General features: G+C 49.3%; 1 protein-coding gene across 3 annotated transcripts in view; it reads left to right on the top strand.

Annotated features, from left to right (window-relative positions):
- The window catches only part of DYNC2H1 (dynein cytoplasmic 2 heavy chain 1), an 852364-nt gene that overhangs the window by 600704 nt on the left and 227945 nt on the right, over window positions 1-23715 (top strand). For all 3 annotated transcript variants that reach the window (XM_075337457.1, XM_075337458.1, XM_075337455.1), the window contains exons 79-80: window positions 13645-13800; window positions 20194-20269. In XM_075337457.1, the coding sequence (XP_075193572.1) occupies window positions 13645-13800; window positions 20194-20269 (232 nt within the window). The remainder of the gene's footprint in view (window positions 1-13644; window positions 13801-20193; window positions 20270-23715) is intronic.

The raw sequence follows: 23715 nt of genomic DNA, 5'->3' as shown, positions 1-23715 counted from the left end.
ATATTCTGGATTCTCCGAAATGATAAAGTATAAAAAAAGCTGCTGCCTTTCTTGTTCAGGACACTTTGCAATCAGCCAACCTTGTGTAACCAGTATACTGTTTCTTTTTATGTCCTGATGAAGGAGATGGATGTCTCTGAAACGCGTCGACCTGTACAATAATAAAGGAATATTTTATTAATACCACATTGGAGTATTAGCGCGGTATATACCTGATTTCCTCTTCTACTATATTATATGCAATGGGTATATGGACATCAGAACTGGACCAATGATAGAAGGCAGCCAAGTGATGATCTGGTCGGCTCCTGTCTGCGCCTCCTGTCTGCGCCTCCTGTCTGCGGCTCTTGTCTGCGGCTCTTGTCTGCGGCTCTTGTCTGCGGCTCTTGTCTGCGGCTCTTGTCTGCGGCTCTTGTCTGCGGCTCTTGTCTGCGACTCTTGTCTGCGGCTCCTGTCTGCGGCTCCTGTCTGCGCATCTTGTCTGCGGCTCCTGTCTGCGCATCTTGTCTGCGGCTCCTGTCTGCGGCTCTTGTCTGCGGCTCCTGTCTGCGGCTCCTGTCTGCGCATCTTGTCTGCGGCTCTTGTCTGCGGCTCTTGTCTGCGGCTCTTGTCTGCGGCTCTTGTCTGCGGCTCCTGTCTGCGGCTCTTGTCTGCGGCTCCTGTCTGCGGCCCCTGTCTGCGGCTCTTGTCTGCGGCTCTTGTCTGCGTCTCTTGTCTGCGGCTCTTGTCTGCGGCTCCTGTCTGCGGCTCTTGTCTGCGGCTCTTGTCTGCGGCTCTTGTCTGCGGCTCTTGTCTGCGGCTCTTGTCTGCGGCTCTTGTCTGCGGCTCTTGTCTGCGGCTCTTGTCTGCGGCTCTTGTCTGCGGCTCTTGTCTGCGGCTCCCGTCTGCGGCTCCCGTCTGCGCATCTTGTCTGCGGCTCCTGTCTGCGGCTCTTGTCTGCGGCTCTTGTCTGCGGCTCTTGTCTGCGGCTCTTGTCTGCGGCTCTTGTCTGCGGCTCTTGTCTGCGGCTCCTGTCTGCGGCTCTTGTCTGCGGCTCCTGTCTGCGGCTCCTGTCTGCGGCTCTTGTCTGCGGCTCTTGTCTGCGGCTCCTGTCTGCGGCTCTTGTCTGCGGCTCCTGTCTGCGCATCTTGTCTGCGGCTCCTGTCTGCGCATCTTGTCTGCGGCTCCTGTCTGCGCATCTTGTCTGCGGCTCCTGTCTGCGGCTCTTGTCTGCGGCTCCTGTCTGTGGCTCTTGTCTGCGGCTCTTGTCTGCGGCTCTTGTCTGCGGCTCTTGTCTGCGGCTCCTGTCTGTGGCTCCCGTCTGCGGCTCTTGTCTGCGGCTCTTGTCTGCGGCTCTTGTCTGCGGCTCTTGTCTGCGGCTCCTGTCTGCGGCTCTTGTCTGCGGCTCCTGTCTGCGGCTCTTGTCTGCGGCTCCTGTCTGCGGCTGTTGTCTGCGGCTCTTGTCTGCGGCTCTTGTCTGCGGCTCTTGTCTGCGGCTCCTGTCTGCGGCTCCTGTCTGTGGCTCCCGTCTGCGGCTCTTGTCTGCGGCTCTTGTCTGCGGCTCCCGTCTGCGGCTCTTGTCTGCGGCTCCTGTCTGCGGCTCTTGTCTGCGGCTCCTGTCTGCGGCTCTTGTCTGCGGCTCCTGTCTGCGGCTCTTGTCTGCGGCTCTTGTCTGCGGCTCTTGTCTGCGGCTCCTGTCTGTGGCTCCCGTCTGCGGCTCCCGTCTGCGGCTCTTGTCTGCGGCTCTTGTCTGCGGCTCCTGTCTGCGGCTCTTGTCTGCGGCTCTTGTCTGCGGCTCTTGTCTGCGGCTCTTGTCTGCGGCTCCTGTCTGCGGCTCTTGTCTGCGGCTCCTGTCTGCGGCTCTTGTCTGCGGCTCCTGTCTGCGGCTCTTGTCTGCGGCTCTTGTCTGCGGCTCTTGTCTGCGGCTCTTGTCTGCGGCTCCCGTCTGCGGCTCCCGTCTGCGGCTCCTGTCTGCGGCTCTTGTCTGTGGCTCCTGTCTGCGCATCTTGTCTGCGGCTCCTGTCTGCGGCTCCCGTCTGCGGCTCCCGTCTGCGGCTCCCGTCTGCGGCTCCCGTCTGCGGCTCTTGTCTGCGGCTCCTGTCTGCGGCTCTTGTCTGCGGCTCCTGTCTGCGGCTCCTGTCTGCGGCTCCTGTCTGCGGCTCCTGTCTGCGGCTCCTGTATGCGGCTCTTGTCTGCGGCTCTTGTCTGCGGCTCCTGTCTGCGGCTCTTGTCTGCGGCTCCTGTCTGCGGCTACTGTCTGCGGCTCTTGTCTGCGGCTCCTGTCTGCGGCTCTTGTCTGCGGCTCCTGTCTGCGGCTCTTGTCTGCGGCTCTTGTCTGCGGCTCCTGTCTGCGGCTCTTGTCTGCGGCTCTTGTCTGCGGCTCCTGTCTGCGGCTCTTGTCTGCGGCTCCTGTCTGCGGCTCCTGTCTGCGGCTCCCGTCTGCGGCTCTTGTCTGCGGCTCCCGTCTGCGGCTCTTGTCTGCGGCTCCCGTCTGCGGCTCCCGTCTGCGGCTCTTGTCTGCGGCTCTTGTCTGCGGCTCTTGTCTGCGGCTCCTGTCTGCGGCTCCTGTCTGCGGCTCCTGTCTGCGGCTCTTGTCTGCGGCTCTTGTCTGCGGCTCTTGTCTGCGGCTCTTGTCTGCGGCTCCTGTCTGCGGCTCTTGTCTGCGGCTCTTGTCTGCGGCTCTTGTCTGCGGCTCCTGTCTGTGGCTCCCGTCTGCGGCTCTTGTCTGCGGCTCTTGTCTGCGGCTCCCGTCTGCGGCTCTTGTCTGCGGCTCCTGTCTGCGGCTCCTGTCTGCGGCTCTTGTCTGCGGCTCCTGTCTGCGGCTCTTGTCTGCGGCTCCTGTCTGCGGCTCCTGTCTGCGGCTCTTGTCTGCGGCTCCTGTCTGCGGCTCTTGTCTGCGGCTCTTGTCTGCGGCTCCTGTCTGCGGCTCCCGTCTGCGGCTCTTGTCTGCGGCTCTTGTCTGCGGCTCCCGTCTGCGGCTCCCGTCTGCGGCTCCCGTCTGCGGCTCTTGTCTGCGGCTCCTGTCTGCGGCTCTTGTCTGCGGCTCCTGTCTGCGGCTCTTGTCTGCGGCTCCTGTCTGCGGCTCTTGTCTGAGGCTCCTGTCTGCGGCTCCTGTCTGCGGCTCCTGTCTGCGGCTCTTGTCTGCGGCTCCTGTCTGCGGCTCTTGTCTGCGGCTCCTGTCTGCGGCTCCCGTCTGCGGCTCTTGTCTGCGGCTCTTGTCTGCGGCTCTTGTCTGCGGCTCCCGTCTGCGGCTCTTGTCTGCGGCTCTTGTCTGCGGCTCTTGTCTGCGGCTCTTGTCTGCGGCTCCTGTCTGCGGCTCCTGTCTGCGGCTCTTGTCTGCGGCTCCTGTCTGTGGCTCTTGTCTGCGGCTCTTGTCTGCGGCTCCTGTCTGCGGCTCTTGTCTGCGGCACTTGTCTGCGGCTCCTGTCTGCGGCTCTTGTCTGCGGCTCCTGTCTGCGCATCTTGTCTGCGGCTCCTGTCTGCGCATCTTGTCTGCGGCTCTTGTCTGCGGCTCTTGTCTGCTTCTCCTGTCTGCGGCTCTTGTCTGCGGCTCTTGTCTGCGGCTCTTGTCTGCGGCTCCTGTCTGCGGCTCTTGTCTGTGGCTCCCGTCTGCGGCTCTTGTCTGCGGCTCCCGTCTGTGGCTCCCGTCTGCGGCTCTTGTCTGCGGCTCCTGTCTGCGCATCTTGTCTGCGGCTCCTGTCTGCGCATCTTGTCTGCGGCTCCTGTCTGCGGCTCTTGTCTGCGGCTCCTGTCTGCGGCTCTTGTCTGCGGCTCCTGTCTGTGGCTCCCGTCTGCGGCTCTTGTCTGCGGCTCCTGTCTGCGGCTCTTGTCTGTGGCTCCTGTCTGCGCATCTTGTCTGCGGCTCCTGTCTGCGGCTCCTGTCTGCGGCTCCTGTCTGCGGCTCTTGTCTGCGGCTCTTGTCTGCGGCTCTTGTCTGCGGCTCCTGTCTGTGGCTCCCGTCTGCGGCTCTTGTCTGTGGCTCTTGTCTGCGGCTCTTGTCTGCGGCTCTTGTCTGCGGCTCTTGTCTGCGGCTCTTGTCTGCGGCTCCTGTCTGCGCATCTTGTCTGCGGCTCCTGTCTGCGGCTCCTGTCTGCGGCTCTTGTCTGCGGCTCCTGTCTGCGCATCTTGTCTGCGGCTCCTGTCTGCGGCTCTTGTCTGCGGCTCTTGTCTGCGGCTCCTGTCTGCGGCTCTTGTCTGCGGCTCTTGTCTGTGGCTCCCGTCTGCGGCTCTTGTCTGCGGCTCCTGTCTGCGGCTCTTGTCTGCGGCTCTTGTCTGCGGCTCCTGTCTGCGGCTCTTGTCTGCGGCTCCTGTCTGCGACTCTTGTCTGCGGCTCCTGTCTGCGGCTCTTGTCTGCGGCTCCCGTCTGCGGCTCTTGTCTGCGGCTCCCGTCTGCGGCTCTTGTCTGCGGCTCTTGTCTGCGGCTCCTGTCTGCGCATCTTGTCTGCGGCTCCTTTCTGCGCATCTTGTCTGCGGCTCCTGTCTGCGGCTCTTGTCTGCGGCTTCTGTCTGCGCATCTTGTCTGCGGCTCCTGTCTGCGGCTCCTGTCTGCGGCTCTTGTCTGCGGCTCCTGTCTGCGGCTCCTGTCTGCGGCTCTTGTCTGCGGCTCTTGTCTGCGGCTCTTGTCTGCGGCTCCTGTCTGCGGCTCCTGTCTGCGGCTCTTGTCTGCGGCTCTTGTCTGCGGCTCCTGTCTGCGGCTCTTGTCTGCGGCTCTTGTCTGCGGCTCTTGTCTGTGGCTCCCGTCTGCGGCTCCCGTCTGTGGCTCCCGTGTGCGGCTCTTGTCTGCGGCTCCCGTCTGCGGCTCTTGTCTGCGGCTCCTGTCTGCGCATCTTGTCTGCGGCTCCTGTCTGCGCATCTTGTCTGCGGCTCCTGTCTGCGGCTCTTGTCTGCGGCTCCTGTCTGCGCATCTTGTCTGCGGCTCCTGTCTGCGGCTCCTGTCTGCGGCTCTTGTCTGCGGCTCTTGTCTGCGGCTCTTGTCTGCGGCTCTTGTCTGCGGCTCTTGTCTGCGGCTCCTGTCTGTGGCTCCCGTCTGCGGCTCTTGTCTGCGGCTCCCGTCTGCGGCTCTTGTCTGCGGCTCTTGTCTGCAGCTCCTGTCTGCGCATCTTGTCTGCGGCTCCTGTCTGCGGCTCCTGTCTGCGGCTCTTGTCTGCGGCTCTTGTCTGCGGCTCTTGTCTGCGGCTCTTGTCTGCGGCTCCTGTCTGCGGCTCCTGTCTGCGGCTCTTGTCTGCGGCTCCTGTCTGCGGCTCTTGTCTGCGGCTCTTGTCTGCGGCTCTTGTCTGCGGCTCTTGTCTGCGGCTCCTGTCTGCGGCTCCTGTCTGCGGCTCCTGTCTGCGGCTCCTGTCTGCGGCTCCTGTCTGCGGCTCCTGTCTGCGGCTCTTGTCTGCGGCTCTTGTCTGCGGCTCCTGTCTGCGGCTCCTGTCTGCGGCTCCTGTCTGCGGCTCTTGTCTGCGGCTCTTGTCTGCGGCTCCTGTCTGCGGCTCCTGTCTGCGGCTCCTGTCTGCGGCTCCTGTCTGCGGCTCCTGTCTGCGGCTCCTGTCTGCGGCTCTTGTCTGCGGCTCCTGTCTGCGGCTCCTGTCTGCGGCTCCTGTCTGCGGCTCTTGTCTGCGGCTCTTGTCTGCGGCTCCTGTCTGCGGCTCCTGTCTGCGGCTCCTGTCTGCGGCTCCTGTCTGCGGCTCCTGTCTGCGGCTCTTGTCTGCGGCTCCTGTCTGCGGCTCCTGTCTGCGGCTCTTGTCTGCGGCTCCTGTCTGCGGCTCCTGTCTGCGGCTCCCGTCTGCGGCTCTTGTCTGCGGCTCTTGTCTGCGGCTCTTGTCTGCGGCTCCTGTCTGCGGCTCCTGTCTGCGGCTCCTGTCTGCGGCTCCTGTCTGCGGCTCCTGTCTGCGGCTCCTGTCTGCGGCTCCCGTCTGCGGCTCCCGTCTGCGGCTCCTGACCGCACCCTTATTAACGGATCTCCTGGACATTAGTTTATTGTCTTGTTTAAGTAACAAGTGATGGTGCCGTTGTCCTTACCATAGTGCCTGCTCAGTGTATGAGGGCAGACATATCCAGTGGGATAAGGCAATGTTCAGATGGGGTGTGCATTTAGGATATAATTTACACGGACGTGTAATTGAATGTTCCCATAGCCATCGGTTTGCCAGATTTAGGACAATAGTGTGTCCTGTCCGGTCCTTCTATCCTGTGTGCGTCCACATGCCTGCATTTACCATGTCTACCTGTTTGGGAGAATGCACCAGCTCCTGCTTTCCTATACAGAGGGCCATTGCAACAAACCTTACACTATAAAGCATCCGTCCGCTGTCGGGTGTCCACCTCCTGGGTGTATGTGACCTGCAGGAGCCACAATCTCAGTTTGCACTTAGCCTAATTTCAATTTTTCTGCAAAACCATATCAATTTCTTATGTCCTTGCAAAAGATGTGCAAAAAAAAGCACATCGCCATTGAAAGCCGTGAGTCTGCCCTCACTTCTGTATGCCTGCCCCCTATAGAAGTGATACCCAGGTATGAGGATGCCCAGACGTCTTGGTTATCCCTTATCCCCACTGACCTTCCTCCGGCCCGAGTGTCTCCCTTTCCTGGGGTTTCATGGTGCATGGGGAACTGATTGTTTCCTAGTTATGAAGTGGTAAGAGCCGCGCCGTGTACGAGACGTCACGGTTCATGTCATCTAGCCTGACAATACATGGGCCAAATACAGGATATTGATCGGCCCCTTGTGATCAGCGGCTTGTAATTGGTTTCTTTTCTTGCAGTCATAGGATTAATTAATATTCTCTTGGATTTTTTGCATACAAAACCCGAATTCTCTCTGGAAACGCTGCCTCTCTCTAATCTATGGAGTGGTGCGTCCTCCATAGACGTCTGCTCCGGAGCGTCACACTTCTGAGACATCAGAAAATAAAGACACCAGCACTTGAAGATCAGGCGGAGAGAGCGGGCTGTGCAGAGCAGACGCCGATTCCTCCAGCTGAGAAGTGTTCATTGCTGCGTCTTTACATAACCAGCATCTATTCAGCCACAAAATACAGCCGCCAGAATTCCTGCAAAATCAAGGGCTTTGCAGTTTGTTTCTCTGCTTAAGTATTGTACTGAGATTCTGACAAATTGCAGCTTTTTACTGCAGATTCTTACTAGAGTTTTCCTAAAAGCCGATAATTGTGCGAACGTCAAAGCGGGATTATAATAGTGCACAAATAAATATATAATCGACCTACCCTGCTGTATACATATTCCCTGTATGCTTCTGTATTACATACTCCATGTATGCGTCTGTATTCACTCCTTATTCACCTCTGTACAGCTACTCCACATAGAATTCTCATCAGCAGAATACTGAGTGCTGCTCTGGAGTATAATTCAGGATGTGACTCAAGATCAGTACAGGATAAGTAATGTAATTTATCTACACAGTGACTGCACCAGCAGAATAGTGAGTGCAGCTCTGGAGTATAATACAGGAGGTTTCTCACAATCAGTACACGATAAGTAATGTAATGTAATGTATGTACACAGTGACTGCACCAGCAGAATAGTGAGTGCAGCTCTGGAGTATGATACAGGAGGTAACTCACAATCAGTACAGGATAAGTAATACAATGTACTGTATGTGCAGAGTGACTGCACCAGCAGAATAGTGAGTGCAGCTCTGGAGTATGATACAGGAGGTAACTCACAATCAGTACAGGATAAGTAATACAATGTACTGTATGTGCAGAGTGACTGCACCAGCAGAATAGTGAGTGCAGCTCTGGAGTATGATACAGGAGGTAACTCACAATCAGTACAGGATAAGTAATACAATGTACTGTATGTGCAGAGTGACTGCACCAGCAGAATAGTGAGTGCAGCTCTGGAGTATAATACAGGAGGTTTCTCACAATCAGCACAGGATAAGTAATGTAATGTATGTACACAGTGACTTAATGTAATGTATATACAGAGTGACTGCACCAGCAGAATAGTGAGCGCAACTCTAGAGTATACTACAGGAGGTAACTTGCAATCAGTACAGGATAAGTAATACAATGTAATGTATATGCAGAGTGACTGCACCAGCAGAATAGTGAGTGCAGCTCTAGAGTATAATACAGGAGGTAACTCACAATCAGTACAGGATAAGTAATACAATGTACTGTATGTACAGAGTGACTGCACCAGCAGAATAGTGAGTGCAGCTCTGAAGTATAATTTAGGATGTATACCTTCTGCCTGAATACATCTGTATGTCTACTCCCTATATACTTTGTATACCTTCTCCGTGTACATTTCTGTATACCTGCTTCCCTATATGTCACAGATCAATATAAGCCTGGGCTATCTGTCTGTCTGTCTGTCTATCTCTCCATTTGTATTTAGGAGTTCTATTATGTGGGCTACAATAAATATAGACTTAATGTTTTGGTTCCGTGGTCTACAGTAGACCTTGGCAAAGTGCTGCCCAGGGGACAGATGCAGCACATTAACTGGTCTTGTATTGCAGCATACCGGTATGCCAAAGAATGGAATACCAAACCACAAGGCTGCTACCACCCGACATTTTAGTTTTTACGGTATTTGGATCGTCAGGATCTACATTCCATTTAATTCAGTGGTGGAGGAGAATGCCACCGGCTCCCTGTTCCACCATTCAGTTTGTGCGACTCAGTCTCAGCACAGTAGGTGTCCAGATGTCACTAGTTCGCAGCTACTGTTCAGAGCCTCAGGCCACAAATTGCACAGACCGGAGCAGTGCATCCAAGCAAAGAGGGTTAGTGGAGTAGTTGTTTTTTTGTAATAGTCAGTACTTGTGGTAAACTGTGAGGGGTATTATACTGTAGGGAGGGCATGGAGTTCATCATACTGTGTGTGGCTATGCAGTCCGTCATAATATGTCTGCAGCTGTGTGGGCCATGATACTGTATCTGGGGGGTTGTGAGTCCATCATACTGTAAGGGGAGATATGGGGGTCGTTATATGGGGTGTGAGTGGTTGTTGGGGCACCAAACTGTGTGATGAGTTGTAAGGGCCATCATACTGTATGTGGAGGTGTGGTGTTCATCCAACTATTTGAGCAGAGGCGATGGGGACATCATACTTTGGGGGTGGGGGGAGTATTATGGGGGCAATATATATACTGATGAACAAAAAGGAAGTAATATTTTTAACGTTTGACTTTCAAGTTCCATATCTCACCATCCACTACAGCTTTAAGAGTGAAACGACCTTCATTTTATAGGCAATCATCTTGCCTATCTCAGACATAAATTTGACTTGTGATTATTTAGCATATGATTAGTTATGAAGATTGTTGTCATGTCACTGCATTGTTACTGTTTTGCTCCTGGTGGAGGAAAAATCTTTTTCTTCCTGTATACTACAAATTACAACCGGTTCTCACAATCCCTAATAGCTCAGTGTGTTATTAGGTTGATTTCCTAAGTCAAAGGTCACTGGTTCGAATCGAGGAGCCGCCATGAAGATCTCCCAAGAAAAGAAAAACAGCATCATCCAGCTCATCGATAACGGTCTTTCGACTAAGAAAATTTCCTAACTGCATCATGTTAGTGCCAGGACAGTAGGAATAATATGAAATGAAGTCCGTTTATCTATTCAAAAGCCGAGAGATGGATGCCAAGGCAAGTCGGCTCATCACAAGGTCTATCAGTTCTGGTGCAAGAAACACGGTAGTGGAGGCGGTTCATATGCTTTGTAATAGTGACTGACATCCATGCAAGCACCATGCAATGCACGTTACACAAGTCTTGAATGGTGGCCAGAAAAAAGGTGAAGAACCCTTAACTTCAATATCGTCAGAAGAAGTGTTGGCTCTAGTTTGCAAAAAAAAAGCATAAAAAGTGGACAGTAAAAGATTGGAAACTGGTTATTTGGAGCTAATGGGTCTGGAAGAAACATGGGGAAAAGGGGGCTAAATTATATAGAATTTGAAGGAACTGTCAAATTTGGTGGAGAAAGCTTGAGGGTATGGAGGTGTTTCACAGTAAAAGCCATGGGATACTTGACTTGGATCGATGGTGGTGTCAATGCTGAGCTATGTGTGAGTATCCTACAAGACAAATTACTTTGTACACTCAGGTACTATGGGTATAAAAAAGACGACATAGTGTTCCAGCAGGACAACCACCGACAGCGCCATACATCGAGATTGGCGAAAAAATGGTTCAGTGACATTGAAGTAGAGGTGCTGGATTCTCCCCCACAGTCCTCAGACGTCAACCCAATCCAACACTCGTGGGTAGAGTTAAAGAGACAGCTATATACATACCCAAGTGTGTCGACCAGTATGCACCAACATTGGGAACGTGTGGAAGAGACCTGCGATCGGATTTCGGTCGAGACATGCTTGAACCTTATCGAGCGCACCCAGAAGGATTCAGGCAGTGTTGAAAGCCAAAGGTGGATTTACAAAATACTGTGGAACCTCGGTTAACGAGTAACCCAATTTGCGACGAGCAAAGCTTGCTGTAAATTTGTAACTCTGTTTTCGAGCAAGTTTTGCCATACGAGCAAATACTGACCGCACTCACTCTCGGGTCTGTACTTCCACCACGCTCTGACCCACTCTTACAGTCCGCACAAACATGTACAAACACACACAAACACACACATGTTATGCTCACCTTACCTTCCGTTCCATCGCCGGCCTCCTGGTTCTTGTAGTTCGCCGGTACAGGATGTGTATCGGAGTAACCATCACGACGATGGAGGAACTTCCGCGGTCAGCCGCTACTCAAAGGTAGCGCGCTGACCAATCAGAGGCAAGCGTCTTCTGCCTTTGACGTCAGTGCTCTGGCAGCGGAAGTTCCGGAATCGGTCGCGATGGTTACCCGGTACACATCCAGGACCGGTGAACTGCAAGAACCAGGAGGTCGGCGAGGGAACGGAAGGTAAGGTGAGCATAATGTGTGTGTGTATGTGGAATGACACAATAGGGGACCAGGATGGGACATTGAACAAGTTGTGGAACGAATCGTCTGCATTCCAATGATTTCCCATGCAAAATCTTGCTTTGCTAGACGAGTAACCTGGTTTACAAGCACACTCCCAGAATGCACTGTTCCCGTAAACCAAGGTTCCACTGTACTAACAAAATAATAAAAATTAAAATTTAGACTTTTAGGAGTGAAACAGTACCAATGCAGTGGCATGACAATAATCTGCGTAACAAATCATATGCTAAATAGCTGCATATTAAATTTATGTATGAAATAGCCAAGATGATTGTCTATAAAATGAAGGTAGCCTCATGCTCACAGCTGTAATGTATGGTGAGATATAGAGCCGGAAAGTCAAAAGTTCAAAACATTATCAGTGTACAGTGTAGGGGTCTGTTAGGACATTATACTGTGTTGGATGGTTTTGGCGACCTTGTTCTGTGTGTTGGGGACTGTTGTGACTAACATACTTTGTGTGGCACTCTGAGGTCATCATACTGTATGTAATGGGCTGTGGTGAACATAATGCTGTCTGGGAGGCTGTGGGGGCTTCACACTCTATGGGGTGGGGGTGCTTTTGGACCATTATACTATGTATGGGGGCTGGGCCACCATTTCAGTGTCTGTGGGTGGCTGTGGGGCCATTATACGGTCTGAGTGGCCATGGAGGCATATTGTCTGGGCGGGCTGTGGGACAATCATACTGTGTATGTGTGTTTATGTTGGCTGTGGAAGCATTATAATTTGTGTGGAGGCCATCAGACTGTGTACAGAGCTGTGGAGCCCATCATACTGTCTGGGTGGCCATGGGGTTAGTCACAATATATGGGCACCTGGTGGATAATGATATTATGTCTGGGGGGCTATGAGTCTGTCATATTGTGTATGAGGAGCTGTTGGGAAGCTATTTATCTAGGTACAAGGCCGGAATAACAGAAGTAGGGTGATTTATTAACATTCTAAAACACAGTAAATTATATGGTGTTGGTTAGCTTCTACAGGTAAGAATACAGGTAACAAGAAGCCCCTATGAGAGATGGGGGTCACACTCCCATCACGCACCTTGTTCTCAGACTAGGAAAGAGATATTCTCATGTAGTGTTGCTGTTACTAACAGGATGGAATAGAGCACACCTACTGATGTGTGAGGTATCATCCCAGAAGGGAGGGGACCAGAAGGAGCAGCTCCTGTCACACTGAATTACAGGTGTAACGTCCCAGAAGGGAGGGGAGCAGAAGGAGCAGCTAATGTCACACTGAATTACAGGTGTATCGTCCCAGAAGGGAGGGGAGCAGAAGGAGCAGCTAATGTCACACTGAATTACAGGTGTAACGTCCCAGAAGGGAAGGGAGCAGAAGGAGCAGCTAATGTCACACTGAATTACAGATGTAACGTCCCAGAAGGGAGGGGAGCAGAAGGAGCAGCTCCTGTAACACTGAATTACAGGTGTAACATCCCAGAAGGGAGGGGAGCAGAAAGAGCAGCTCCTGTCACACTGAATTACTGGTGTAACGTCCCAGAAGGGAGGGGAGCAGAAGGAGCAGCTAATGTCACACTGAATTACAGGTGTAACGTCCCAGAAGGGAGGGGAGCAGAAGGAGCAGCTAATGTCACAGTGAATTACAGATGTAACGTCCCAGAAGGGAGGGGAGCAGAAGAAGCAACTCCTGTAACACTGAATTACAGGTGTAACGTCCCAGAAGGGAGGGGAGCAGAAGGAGCAGCTCCTGTCACACTGAATTACAGGTGTAATGTCCCAGAAGGGAGGGGAGCAGAAGGAGCAGCTAATGTCACACTGATTTACAGATGTAACGTCCCAGAAGGGAGGGGAGCAGAAGAAGCAACTCCTGTAACACTGAATTACAGGTGTAACGTCCCAGAAGGGAGGGGAGCAGAAGGAGCAACTCCTATCACACTGAATTACAGGTGTAACGTCCCAGAAGGGAGGGGAGCAGAAGGAACAATTCCTGTCACACTGAATTACAGGTATTGTGAGGCTATAGAACTGCACTGTGCATTTCATCTTTAGGGTTTATGAGGGTTGGAACAATAAAATAATTCCTTATTTCTTCAGAGTACCACTTTAAGTGATAAAAATGATTATTAAAGATTATAGTGATGATCAGAATTCAGTTCAGTCTGGTGGTTTGGCCCACAAGACAGTAGGTGTCCACCACAGGACTGGTCTCTCAAGTGGCACATGGGGAAAAGTAATTGCCCACGCCTGTAGATAGGTCCTTATTTAAGTTGTGTAACAGCCTATTAATTGCTGCTACAGGACAGATGTTTGGTTAGATTAAATGTCCCCTGGCAAATTCAATTGGCCACTGCAGTTCTTCGAGGAGTTGCCCCAGCGTAGCAAGTTATCACCTATTCCCAACATATCTCTGGGGCTCCCCCAATTCTGGGAATCAGTCTCTGATGCGCCACATCTGATGTGTTCAATTGCACTCCGCCTCTTTCTTGCAAAATATAAGATTTAACGTTATTGATGTTCGTAGCTATTCGTTTGTTTCTACTAACAACATCCATCACGATCAACACTTGATTTAGGAAACAGTAATATACAAAAATGGATTTTTAAAAATGTTTAAAAAAAAAAAAATCCTCCAAATATTATAGAAATATCAACCCATGATCTAGATGTTCTCTTAGAGTTTGGATATATTAAGCTGAGATGCGATGAGTAATTGTATCGTTATTTGTATGGATTATTCTTTTAATTGCTGTTTTTTCAGGCACCTCCTGGGTTGAAAAAGAACCTGTTAAGAACCTATGAATCGTGGACGCCAGAGCAGATTGGAAAGGGTGGGCTTGCACCTCGAGCCCAGGCTTTATTTAACCTGGCGTGGTTTCATGCAGTGTGTCAGGAGAGGAGGAACTACATACCTCAGGTAACCAATCCAGGGATCTTAAAGGTTCTGGCAGCCCTGAGGAAATTTTGTCAAGAGCTGCTGTTTTTGCCGAATCCTAACGGTGTGCAATGTACACACCACTAGGATTTGTCTCCAGCGATTGTCACAAGACCGCAAGTGTGTGATCTGAATAAGTCACATGCTAGCTAATCTCCCAGCTGCTTCATACATTAGATTAGTTTTCTTACGTCTTGTGACAACGACTATAAACTGCAATCAGAGCCGAAGCCGAATCATAGCCGTGTGTCTATTACACAGTCAAGATTCAGCAAGCAGCAGGACTTGCCAAAAATATTCACAGGGCTGGACAACCTCCTTGATGGATATGTACAATCAGGAATTTATGCTCCAATGCGTCTTAAATTAAAAAAAAAAAAAAAAAAATTCAAAAAGACCTTACTGAAATATTCTACCGTTTTGTGTATGCAGCTTCTATGCACAGCTATATGTACAACCAGCATGAGTCTATATCCATATTTACACACCCTAAAGGCCCTGTCACACACACAGATAAATCTGCAGCAGATCTGTGGTTGCATTGAAATTGTGGACAATCAGTGCCAGGTTTGTGGCTGTTTACAAATGGAACAATATGTCCATGATTTCACTGCAACCACAGATCTGCCAAAGATTTATCTCAGTGTGTGACGGGGCCTTTATACTCATATATATATATATATATATATATATATATATATATATATATATATATATATATATATATATATATATATATATATATATATAGTAAGAGATGAAAACAAATCAGTGTAAGCCTGGAAAGGTATTCTACTGTATTGTACTGTATGATGAGATGGATGATGATGACTATTAAGAACGGACATGGGACTTATATTTATCTGCGAAACAAGCTGCCGGCATAGGTGTATGGAGGATTTGGGGAGAGCAAGTGAGTGGCCAAACACTGGTGGGACCTTTATGGATAGGACATCAGTCTGGATTACCCCCTTAAGTACTTAATAAGTCATTGTATTTATCGATCATAAATATACATTTATTTTTTATTTTCCTAATTAATGAACCAATATAATGTCAGTATTATTTAGCAGTTTTATATGGCAGTATATAGCGGTGATATATGGCAGTATCACATGGCTCTAATATGTGGCAATATTTAATGGCAATATTCTGTATGTCAAATATCTTTGTATAATATATGCCAGTAATATGTGTCAGTGTTACAGTAGGTGACAGTGATATGTGGCAGTATTATGTGGCAGCATTATGTGGCAGTAATATACGGCAGTATAATAAGTTCCCAGTGTCTTTTATGAAACTCGAATTCAATTAAAACCTTGGAGATTATTTCTTTTTTATCCTTCTATTTAGCTCTGAGCCGCAATCATGTTAATTTATCCTGAGTCCACATGACAATAAATTACTTAGCACCTTAACATTGTGAGCCAACCTCATTTATCCTGCAGACCGTGCCTGACACGGAGGGCGAAGAGCGGAAACCCAGGAGAATTTACAGTGCCTGCGTGTAAAGTCTATTATAGTATGTAGATTTACTGGGGCTACAGATGCGTGCAGATCCTCAGCTTACCATCCCATTATATTCTATGTATGAAAACAAAACAAATAAGCGTTAAAGGCAATTTGTCAATGCACTAACTTCTTTAACCCCTTACCGTTCCATGACGTATATGTAGCTGACATGAGCGAGGGTTACTTTGTGCTGTATGACAGATATATACATCATGTGGGCGTCGTTGTGTCGGCGAGGTCAGGAGGAGGAGCTCATCCGATCCACTCATTTTGGCTTCTGCTTCAGCTGCCAAGATTGTGAACCTGTCACCACGGAAAATGCTCTTTACCTGCAGATATCGGGTTAATCTTTAATGCTGCTCACCCGCCTTAAGGCCGCTTTACACGCAACGACATCGCTAACGCGATGTCGTTTGGGGTCACGGGATTCGTTACACACATCCGGCCTCGTTAGCGACGTCGTTGCGTGTGAAACGCGCGAACGACCGCTAAAGATCAAAAATATTCACCATATCGTTGACACGTCGTTCTAATCCCAAATGTCGTTGCTGTTGCAGGACGCAGGTTGTTCGTCGTTCCTGCGGCAGCACACATCGCTACGTGTGACACCCCAGGAATGAGGAACAACATCGTACCTGCAGCCGCCGGCAATGAGGAAGGAAGGAGGTGGGCGGGATGTTCCGGCCGCTCATCTCTGCCCCTCCGCTTCTATTGGGCGGCCGCTTAGTGACACCGCTGTGATGCCGAACGAACCTCCTCCTTAGAAAGGAGGCGAATCGCCGGCCACAGCGACGTCGCTAGGCAGCTAAGTATGTGTGACGGGGACTAACTATGTTGTGCACCACGGGCAGTGATTTGCCCGTGACGCACAACCGACGGGGGCGGGTGCTTTCACCAGCGACATCGCTAGCGACATCGCTGTGTGTCAAGTGGCCTTTAGGATATGTGCACACTATGATGTTTTTGCACTCCTCAAAAACGCTGAGTTTTTGGCCGCAAAAAACGCAGAAAAACGCACCGGTAAAACCGCATGTGTTTTTTACCGTGTTTCAGTGCGTTTTTGGCTGCATTTTGCTGCGTTTTTGACCATTGAATTTTGCTGCGTTTTTCCAATGCATTGCATGGGTGAAATATGCAGTAAAACGCAGGAAAGAATTGGCATGTCCATTTTTTTTTTTATTATTTTATTTATTTATTTTTTTTAGCTCAAAAATGCAACTAAAAAAAAGCTGTGTGCGGACAGCAAAAATGAAAAGTCATAGACTTTGCTAAGGAAGCAAAGTCATGCAGTTTTAAGCCCAAAAACACGCAAAAACGTATCCGAAAAATGCTCGGTGCGCACATAGACGAAGGGGTACTTTGCACGTTGCGACATCGCTACTGCGATATCGTCGGGGTCAAATTGAAAGTGACGCACATCCGGTGCTGGTAACGACGTCGCAACGTGTAAAGCCTAGATGCACCGATAAACTATCGCAAAAGCGTCGTAAATCGGTGATCTGTGTAGTGTCGGACATTTTCATAATATCGCACCAATAGGAGATACGATGTTGTTCCTCGTTCCTGCGGCAGCACACATCGCTGTGTGTGAAGCCACAGGAGCGAGGAACATCTCTTTACCTGCCTCCACCGGCTATGCGGAAGGAAGGAGGTGGGCGGGATCTTTACGTCCCTCTCATCTCCGCCCCTCCGCTTCTATTGGCTGCCTGCCGTGTGACGTCACTGTGACGCCGCACGACCCGCCCCCTTATGAAGGAGGCGGATCGCCGGCCAGAGCGACGTCGCAGGGCAGGTAAGTGCATGTGAAGCTGCCGTAGCGATAATGTTCGCTACGGCAGCTATCACAAGATATCGCACGTACGACGGGGGCGGGGCCTATCGCGCTCGGCATCGCCAGCATCGGCTAGTGATGTCTCAGTGTGCAAAGTACCCCTAAGTGTAGCTGCTCCTTGCACCGCCCCTATGACTGAAAGCAAGTGGCTCCTGGGAGAAAATAAATTCATTTTTTCTCGGTAGCCGCACTTTCAAGTAAGGAAACGGGGCAGCATTGTACCACTATTTACCTGCAGCTTATCTGCTGCCATCGCTTCCGACTCCTGGATTTCGGCTCAGTGCGCATGATGCCGGACTTTCAGTCATGCACACTACACGAGTTTGAAGTCGGGATGCTTACACCCTGCTTTATAGTGCGCATAACCAAAAGTCTGGAATCATGCTCACTGAGCCAAAGTCCAGGAGTTGGAAGCGATGGCAGCGGAGAGGTGAGTGAGATCATCCTCTGATGCTGCACATTCATTAGCATCATAGCACACCCACAGGGGCGTGCTTACATGCTAAGGGGGCCAACTAGCCAAGGGAACTAACGCCCTTGCGACTAGTCCCCTCGCTCATTAGCATATCATGTGGGATCTTTATAAATACTTTTTCTATATATCTCTTTATCTATGCTAGTGTATACAGGGACGGTTCGACAGAGATTAGCAATATACACCCAGAACTGCTCGTGATTCTGAGTGCATATTGCACCTGACAGGTTGCCTTTTAAAAAAAAAAAAAAGCAAAACTTTTGGTCACTACTGTATACCGCAGTACTGAGCTGTGTTCCTGTCAATCTAGTAATGGAAATAATGTTGGAAATTGCACCTTGATTTGCTTTTCTCCATACCTGTGTTTGGCTGTTCTCTCACTGCAGAGTGCTCCTCACTACTCCTCCTGCTTCCCTTCTCTATAGGCCCTATAGTATAGGGCAGTCATGGCGAACCTTTTACAGGCCGAGTGCCCAAACTGTAGTTCTAAACCCATTTTTTTTTCCGAAGTGCCAACCAATCCTATTATGTAAATAATTGATTGTAACCTTACCTTTGCAGTCTTCTCTTCTCTTAAGCAGGGGGCATCACGCTCATTCGTGCTTACCACACATGGAAGCTGAGCCCCTGCCCTTTCCAGACACAGCAGTTGGATTGATCTTTCTGGAAATAAATTGCAGCATATTAGGCAGAGATTTTAGCCTGGAATGCAATCAGATGTCACCCTGTAATCCACATCTACATTTCAAAGTCTGAACATCTTGAAATCCCATAAAGACGTACGAGTTGCTCCCCTCCCCTTTCATTGTGTAGTTATGTCCCCTTCCTGGCCACTTCCTGGTAAACATGTCTCCCATCCTGATATATATTTCCTACATTCTGGTATATTTGTCCCCATCATGGCCCCATCCTTGTAAATGTACCCCATTCCTGGTAAATGTACCCTATCATTGTAAATGTATCCCATCCTGGCATGTTCCCCCATGCTGTTAAATGACCCCATCCTGGTAAATATTCCTCATCCAGGCATGTTCCCTTATCCTGGTAAATGTACCCTATCCTGATAAATGTCACCCTTCCTGCTAAATGTTCCCCATCCTGGCATTTTTCCTCATCCTGGCATGTTCATGTACCCCCATCCTGCCATGTTTCCACCCCATCTTTTCATGTTTCCCCCCATTCTGGTAAATGTACCCCCCATACTGGTAAATGTACCCCTTCCTGGTATGTTTCCCTTCCTGCTAAATGTACCCCATCCTGGCATGATTTCCCCCATCCTTGCATGTTTCCCCCATCCTTGCAGTCATGTTTCCCCCATCTTTGCACGTTTCTCTCCATCTTTGCAGCCATGTTTTCTCCGTGCTCTCCATGTTTTCCCCGTGCTCTGTTTGTATATGCCCCATGCTCCCATGTTTCCCTGTGCTAGCTCTGTCCCCCGTGCTCCCATGTTTGCCCCGTGCTGGCTCTGTCCCCCGTGCTCCCCATGTTTCGCCCGTGCTGGCTCTGTCCCCCGTGCTCTATGTTTGCCCCGTGCTCCCCATGTTTCCCCCGTGCTGGCTCTGTCCCCCGTGCTCTATGTTTGCCCCGTGCTCCCCATGTGTCCCCCGTGCGCTCCATGTTTCCCCCGTGCAGGCTCTGTCCCCCCCCACATCTTGGCACAGCCGCACAGAGGCTAAAAACAAAAAAAAACAACTCACCTTCTGGCCCCCACTCCTCCACTGCTGCGTCCTCAGTCACTTCAGTTCCCGCGCGGCCACAAGACACCGGCGCCGCCTACTGACGCTCCTCCGTCTCCTAGGCAACAGGCCTGCAGCCCAGGAGAGGAGGCGTGTCAGAGCGAGGAGAAATGTCTCCTCTGCTAAACACCACTTTGAGCTGCTGGCGCGACCACACCGGCAGATCAAAGTGCCGCAGTGTGGCGACAGCGGCGTGCCAGCACAAACGGCTCTGCGTGCCCTGTCTGGCACGCGTGCCATAGGTTCGCCATCACTGGTATAGGGTATAATAGGAGGTGTAATTTGACCGTCTTGTTTTGAGCAGGAGAGATTCGAGCTGTATTTACAAGGTCGATAGTGAGGTTAGGAGGCGAGGTGAGGGATAGCTGAAGAGGATCATAAGTGTAGAATCAAGCTCATTTCTCCAATAAGATATAGTACAAAATTTCTTATATTCACCTGTACTATTAATGTATGCAAATTTTGCACACCCTCCCAGAGAAGACTCTGGAGAAACCCAGTTGCACTACAAGCAGAGATTTCACATGCTGCTCTACAAAGGCAACAAATGTGAATATCTCTGCAATGGAGCGACGCAGCACAAAACTGACAAGAGTGGAATAATCGGGGAAGATCAGAGATTTGTAAAATCAGGCTAAAATACATAGCAGTTTCTTTGTAACTAGATACTCGTGTGTATGTGTGTGTATGTATGTGTGTATATATATATATATATATATATATATATATATATATATGTATATATTTTTTACAGCCTTTGTTTTCCCTTCATAACCAAGGTACAAAAGTTGTCATATTTACCGAAAATGTTTATTCCCTAGGGTTGGACCAAATTCTATGAGTTCTCTCTGTCGGACCTACGTGCTGCATATGATATCATCGACCGTCTTTTTGAAGGTACGTGAATGCAGCTAATACTTGTGTAGAACATAGTTTGAAAGGCAGAATACCTTAGGAACTCCTCATTGAGAATATGGGTCCTCATGCATGGTAAGGTCTAAGGCTATGTACGCACTAGAAAATGACTTTTTCTTAAGGAAAAACCGGACCCTGTAAAAAACCGCAACGAAATCCGCATGTGGTTTTCCCGTATTTTGGTGCGGATTTGGTGTGAAATATCTGCGGTTTTGCCGCAGGTTGGTCCCTGCGGTTTTTTACCAGTAATTAATGGCAAAACCGCAGGGACCTGCAGAAAAGAAATGACATGCACACTAATTCCGCAGCAGAAATTCCGTGGGTAAATCCGCAGGGACAAAGTAATACAGTGTGCGCACAGCTTTTTTTTAATCCCCATAGATTTTGCTGGAGAAGGACTGCAGAAATGTTATAAACATTTTCTGCAGCATTTCTGCAGCAAAATCCGCTGCAATTCTGCGGGTAAATCATCAGCGTGCGCACATGGCCTAAGGCTGATTTTGCAAAAACAGTTTTTGATGCAGTATCCTTTGGGGTTTTTTCTTTCTTTTGACTTTTTTTTTCTCTTGGATCAACTCTGCCATAAAAACTGCACTTGTGATTCCAAGCCAGTTTATTGTCATCTTAGAATGACAAACATTCAGGCAGGGTTCACACAAGTGTAATACACGGTTCGTATATAAGCAACAATGCCAGACCGGACTATCGCATGTCTCAACCCAAACTCACAGCCTAATAGACACATAAAAGGCTGTAGGTTCAGCTTGGGAAACCCACTACCCGATGGGCCACTGTGGTCTATACATGGATAGTGAAATACACCTGTGTGAAACCTGCCTTAGGTCTTTCTAACTAAAAATGGTGGATCTTTTCCATCCAATGTTATTTGTTAGGGAAGAGATGTGAGGTCCTCATTATTTTATTGGCCGCTCCTGCCAAAGTCACCTAGTGTGGACGAATTTAGTCTATGTGAGGCCAGCGTAAGAAGCAGCTCAGTAGAATTTGTCTCCACATTTATGTGTAAAGTTGCTCACATTTAGGCCAAGTTCACACAACTGTATTTTTCTTCCAAGCTGTCTGTGAAAAAAAATGACATCACGTGGACAGCACTAGGACTAATGGTATTATTCCGGCTGTTCAGATGGCAATTTCTTTTTCTACAGATGTACAAAAATAATCTGATCCCATCTAGGTCATCCATATAGTACAGATTTTTTTTCAGATACGTTGCTGTTCTTTAAAGGGAATCTGTCAGCAGGTTTTTGCCATGTAAGCTGAAGCATGCTGCAAGGGTTAAAACATAGAATTCAGGGATGCCTGTCTTGTCACAGTCCGATTAATTGCTTATATCTTTGGTTAAGCAGCAGGATCCTTTTCATTGCTTGCACTACAATGTCACATTCACAGCAGTCCGGCACGTTCCCTCCTCTGATTGACACTTCACTGTCAATGTACAATCTCTTTAGAGAGAATGGTGTGGGTGGAGGCAGCTCTCCCAGCTCTGCTACATGGCTAAAAAATCTGATTCTAACAGAACGGCTGCAGCCAATGATCTAAGTGCTACATTGTTAGATTCAGGGCCTATTTGCCTACATTATGCTGCTCTCAGATGAGGTAGCAAAAACCTGCAGACAGATTCCTTTTAACATGAAACTGTATTTGGTTTTACAAAATGTAATGGCTGCTGATGTATACACCATGTTCCAAATTATTATGCATATTGGATTTAAGTGTCATAGCGATTAATTATTATTTTTTTTCAATGAAACTCATTGATGGTATTGTGTCTGAGGGTTCTCTGGATCACTGAAAACAATCTCAGAACCTGTGATAATTAGTTTGCCAGATGAGCCCAATAAAAGGAAAACTGGATGTTCCACAATATTAAGCAGGCCACAGTTTTCAAGTAACATGGGAAAGAGAAAGGATCTCTCTGCTGCCGAAAAGCATCAAATAGTGCAATGCCTTGGACAAGGGATGAAAACATTTGATATTTCACAAAAACTTAAGCGTGATCATCGTACTGTGAAGAGATTTGTTATTACAAACCAGCAAACAGATATTTGAAGCTGCTGGTGCCTCTGGAGTCCCTCGAACCTCAAGGTGTAGGATCCTTCAAAGGCTTGCTGTTGTGCATAAACCTACTATTCGGCCACCCCTAATCAGTGCTCACAAGCAGAAACGGTTGCAGTGGGGCCGGACATACATGAAAACTAATTTTCGAACAGTCTTGTTTACTGATGAATGTCGAGCAACCCTGGATGGTCCAGATGGATGGAGTAGGGGATGGTTGGTGGATGGCCACCATGTCCCAACAAGGCTGCCACGTCAGCAAGGAGGTGGAGGAGTCATGTTTTGGGCCGGAATCATCGGGAGACATCTGGTAGGCCCCTTTTGGGTACCTGAAGGTGTGAAAATGACCTCTGTAAAGTATATAGAGTTTCTGACTGACCACTTTCTCCCATGGTACAAAAAGCAGAAATGTACCTTCAGGAGCAAAATCGTCTTCATGCATGACAATGCACCATCTCATGCTGCAAAGAATACCTCTGTGTCATTGGCTGCTATGGGTATTGTGATGGTGGAATATTGTGGATTGTATACCATTTTGTGTGGGTTAATGTTTGGGCATGCTTCACTGTCTTATTTGTACTGTTTCTGTGTACATTGTCCCATTTGCAGGTTTAATTCCTCCCCTGCCCGCCTTTTGTTCCTAAGTTAGGGGAGGGGACGTGAGATCCAAACTCTCTGCTTACCTGGGAGATTCAGGCAGTCTTCTTTGAAGAAAGAAGACTGATCCTCTGAGGCTGCAGCCAGCATGCCAGAGAGACTGTGAGAAAACCCCATTTGCCTGGAAAAGGACTGCTGGAGGATTGTGACTGATCCCTGGGACATTTATGCCATTACTGGACAATTTTACCCTCTGATTTGTCGATTATTGCATGGACCGTTTGATTTCCTTGGAATAAATGCTTATTGGATTGTACAGCCATCTCTCGCTCTGATGATTGTGTGAAATGGGAGAAGGACCCCGTGACAGGCATAAAAGGAGATAGACTCATGGTGTGGCCACCATCTTCCCCTGACCTCAACCCTATAGAGAACCTTTGGAGTATCATCAAGCAAAAGATCTATGAGGGTGGGAGGCAGTTCACATCAAAACAGCAGCTCTGCGAGGCGATTCTGACATCATGCAAAGAAATTCAAGCAGAAACTCTCTAAAAACTCACAAGTTGAATGGATGCAAGAATTGTGAAGGTGATATCAAAGAAGGGTTCCTATGTTAACGTGTAACTTGGCCTGTTAGGATGCCTCCTAATGCTGCAAATTCCACAATAGAGCAATTTCAGTTCTTTAAACTATATAAAATGTTTAGAAACTCTACTGTGCCTAATAATTTGGAACAGCGCATTTTGAGGGTTTTTTTT

This window comes from Anomaloglossus baeobatrachus, chromosome 2 (assembly GCF_048569485.1).
Source record: "Anomaloglossus baeobatrachus isolate aAnoBae1 chromosome 2, aAnoBae1.hap1, whole genome shotgun sequence".
Lineage (NCBI taxonomy): Eukaryota > Metazoa > Chordata > Amphibia > Anura > Aromobatidae > Anomaloglossus > Anomaloglossus baeobatrachus.
The sequence above is the reverse complement of the archived record's forward strand: the minus strand, read 5'-3'. Positions and strand labels throughout refer to the sequence as shown.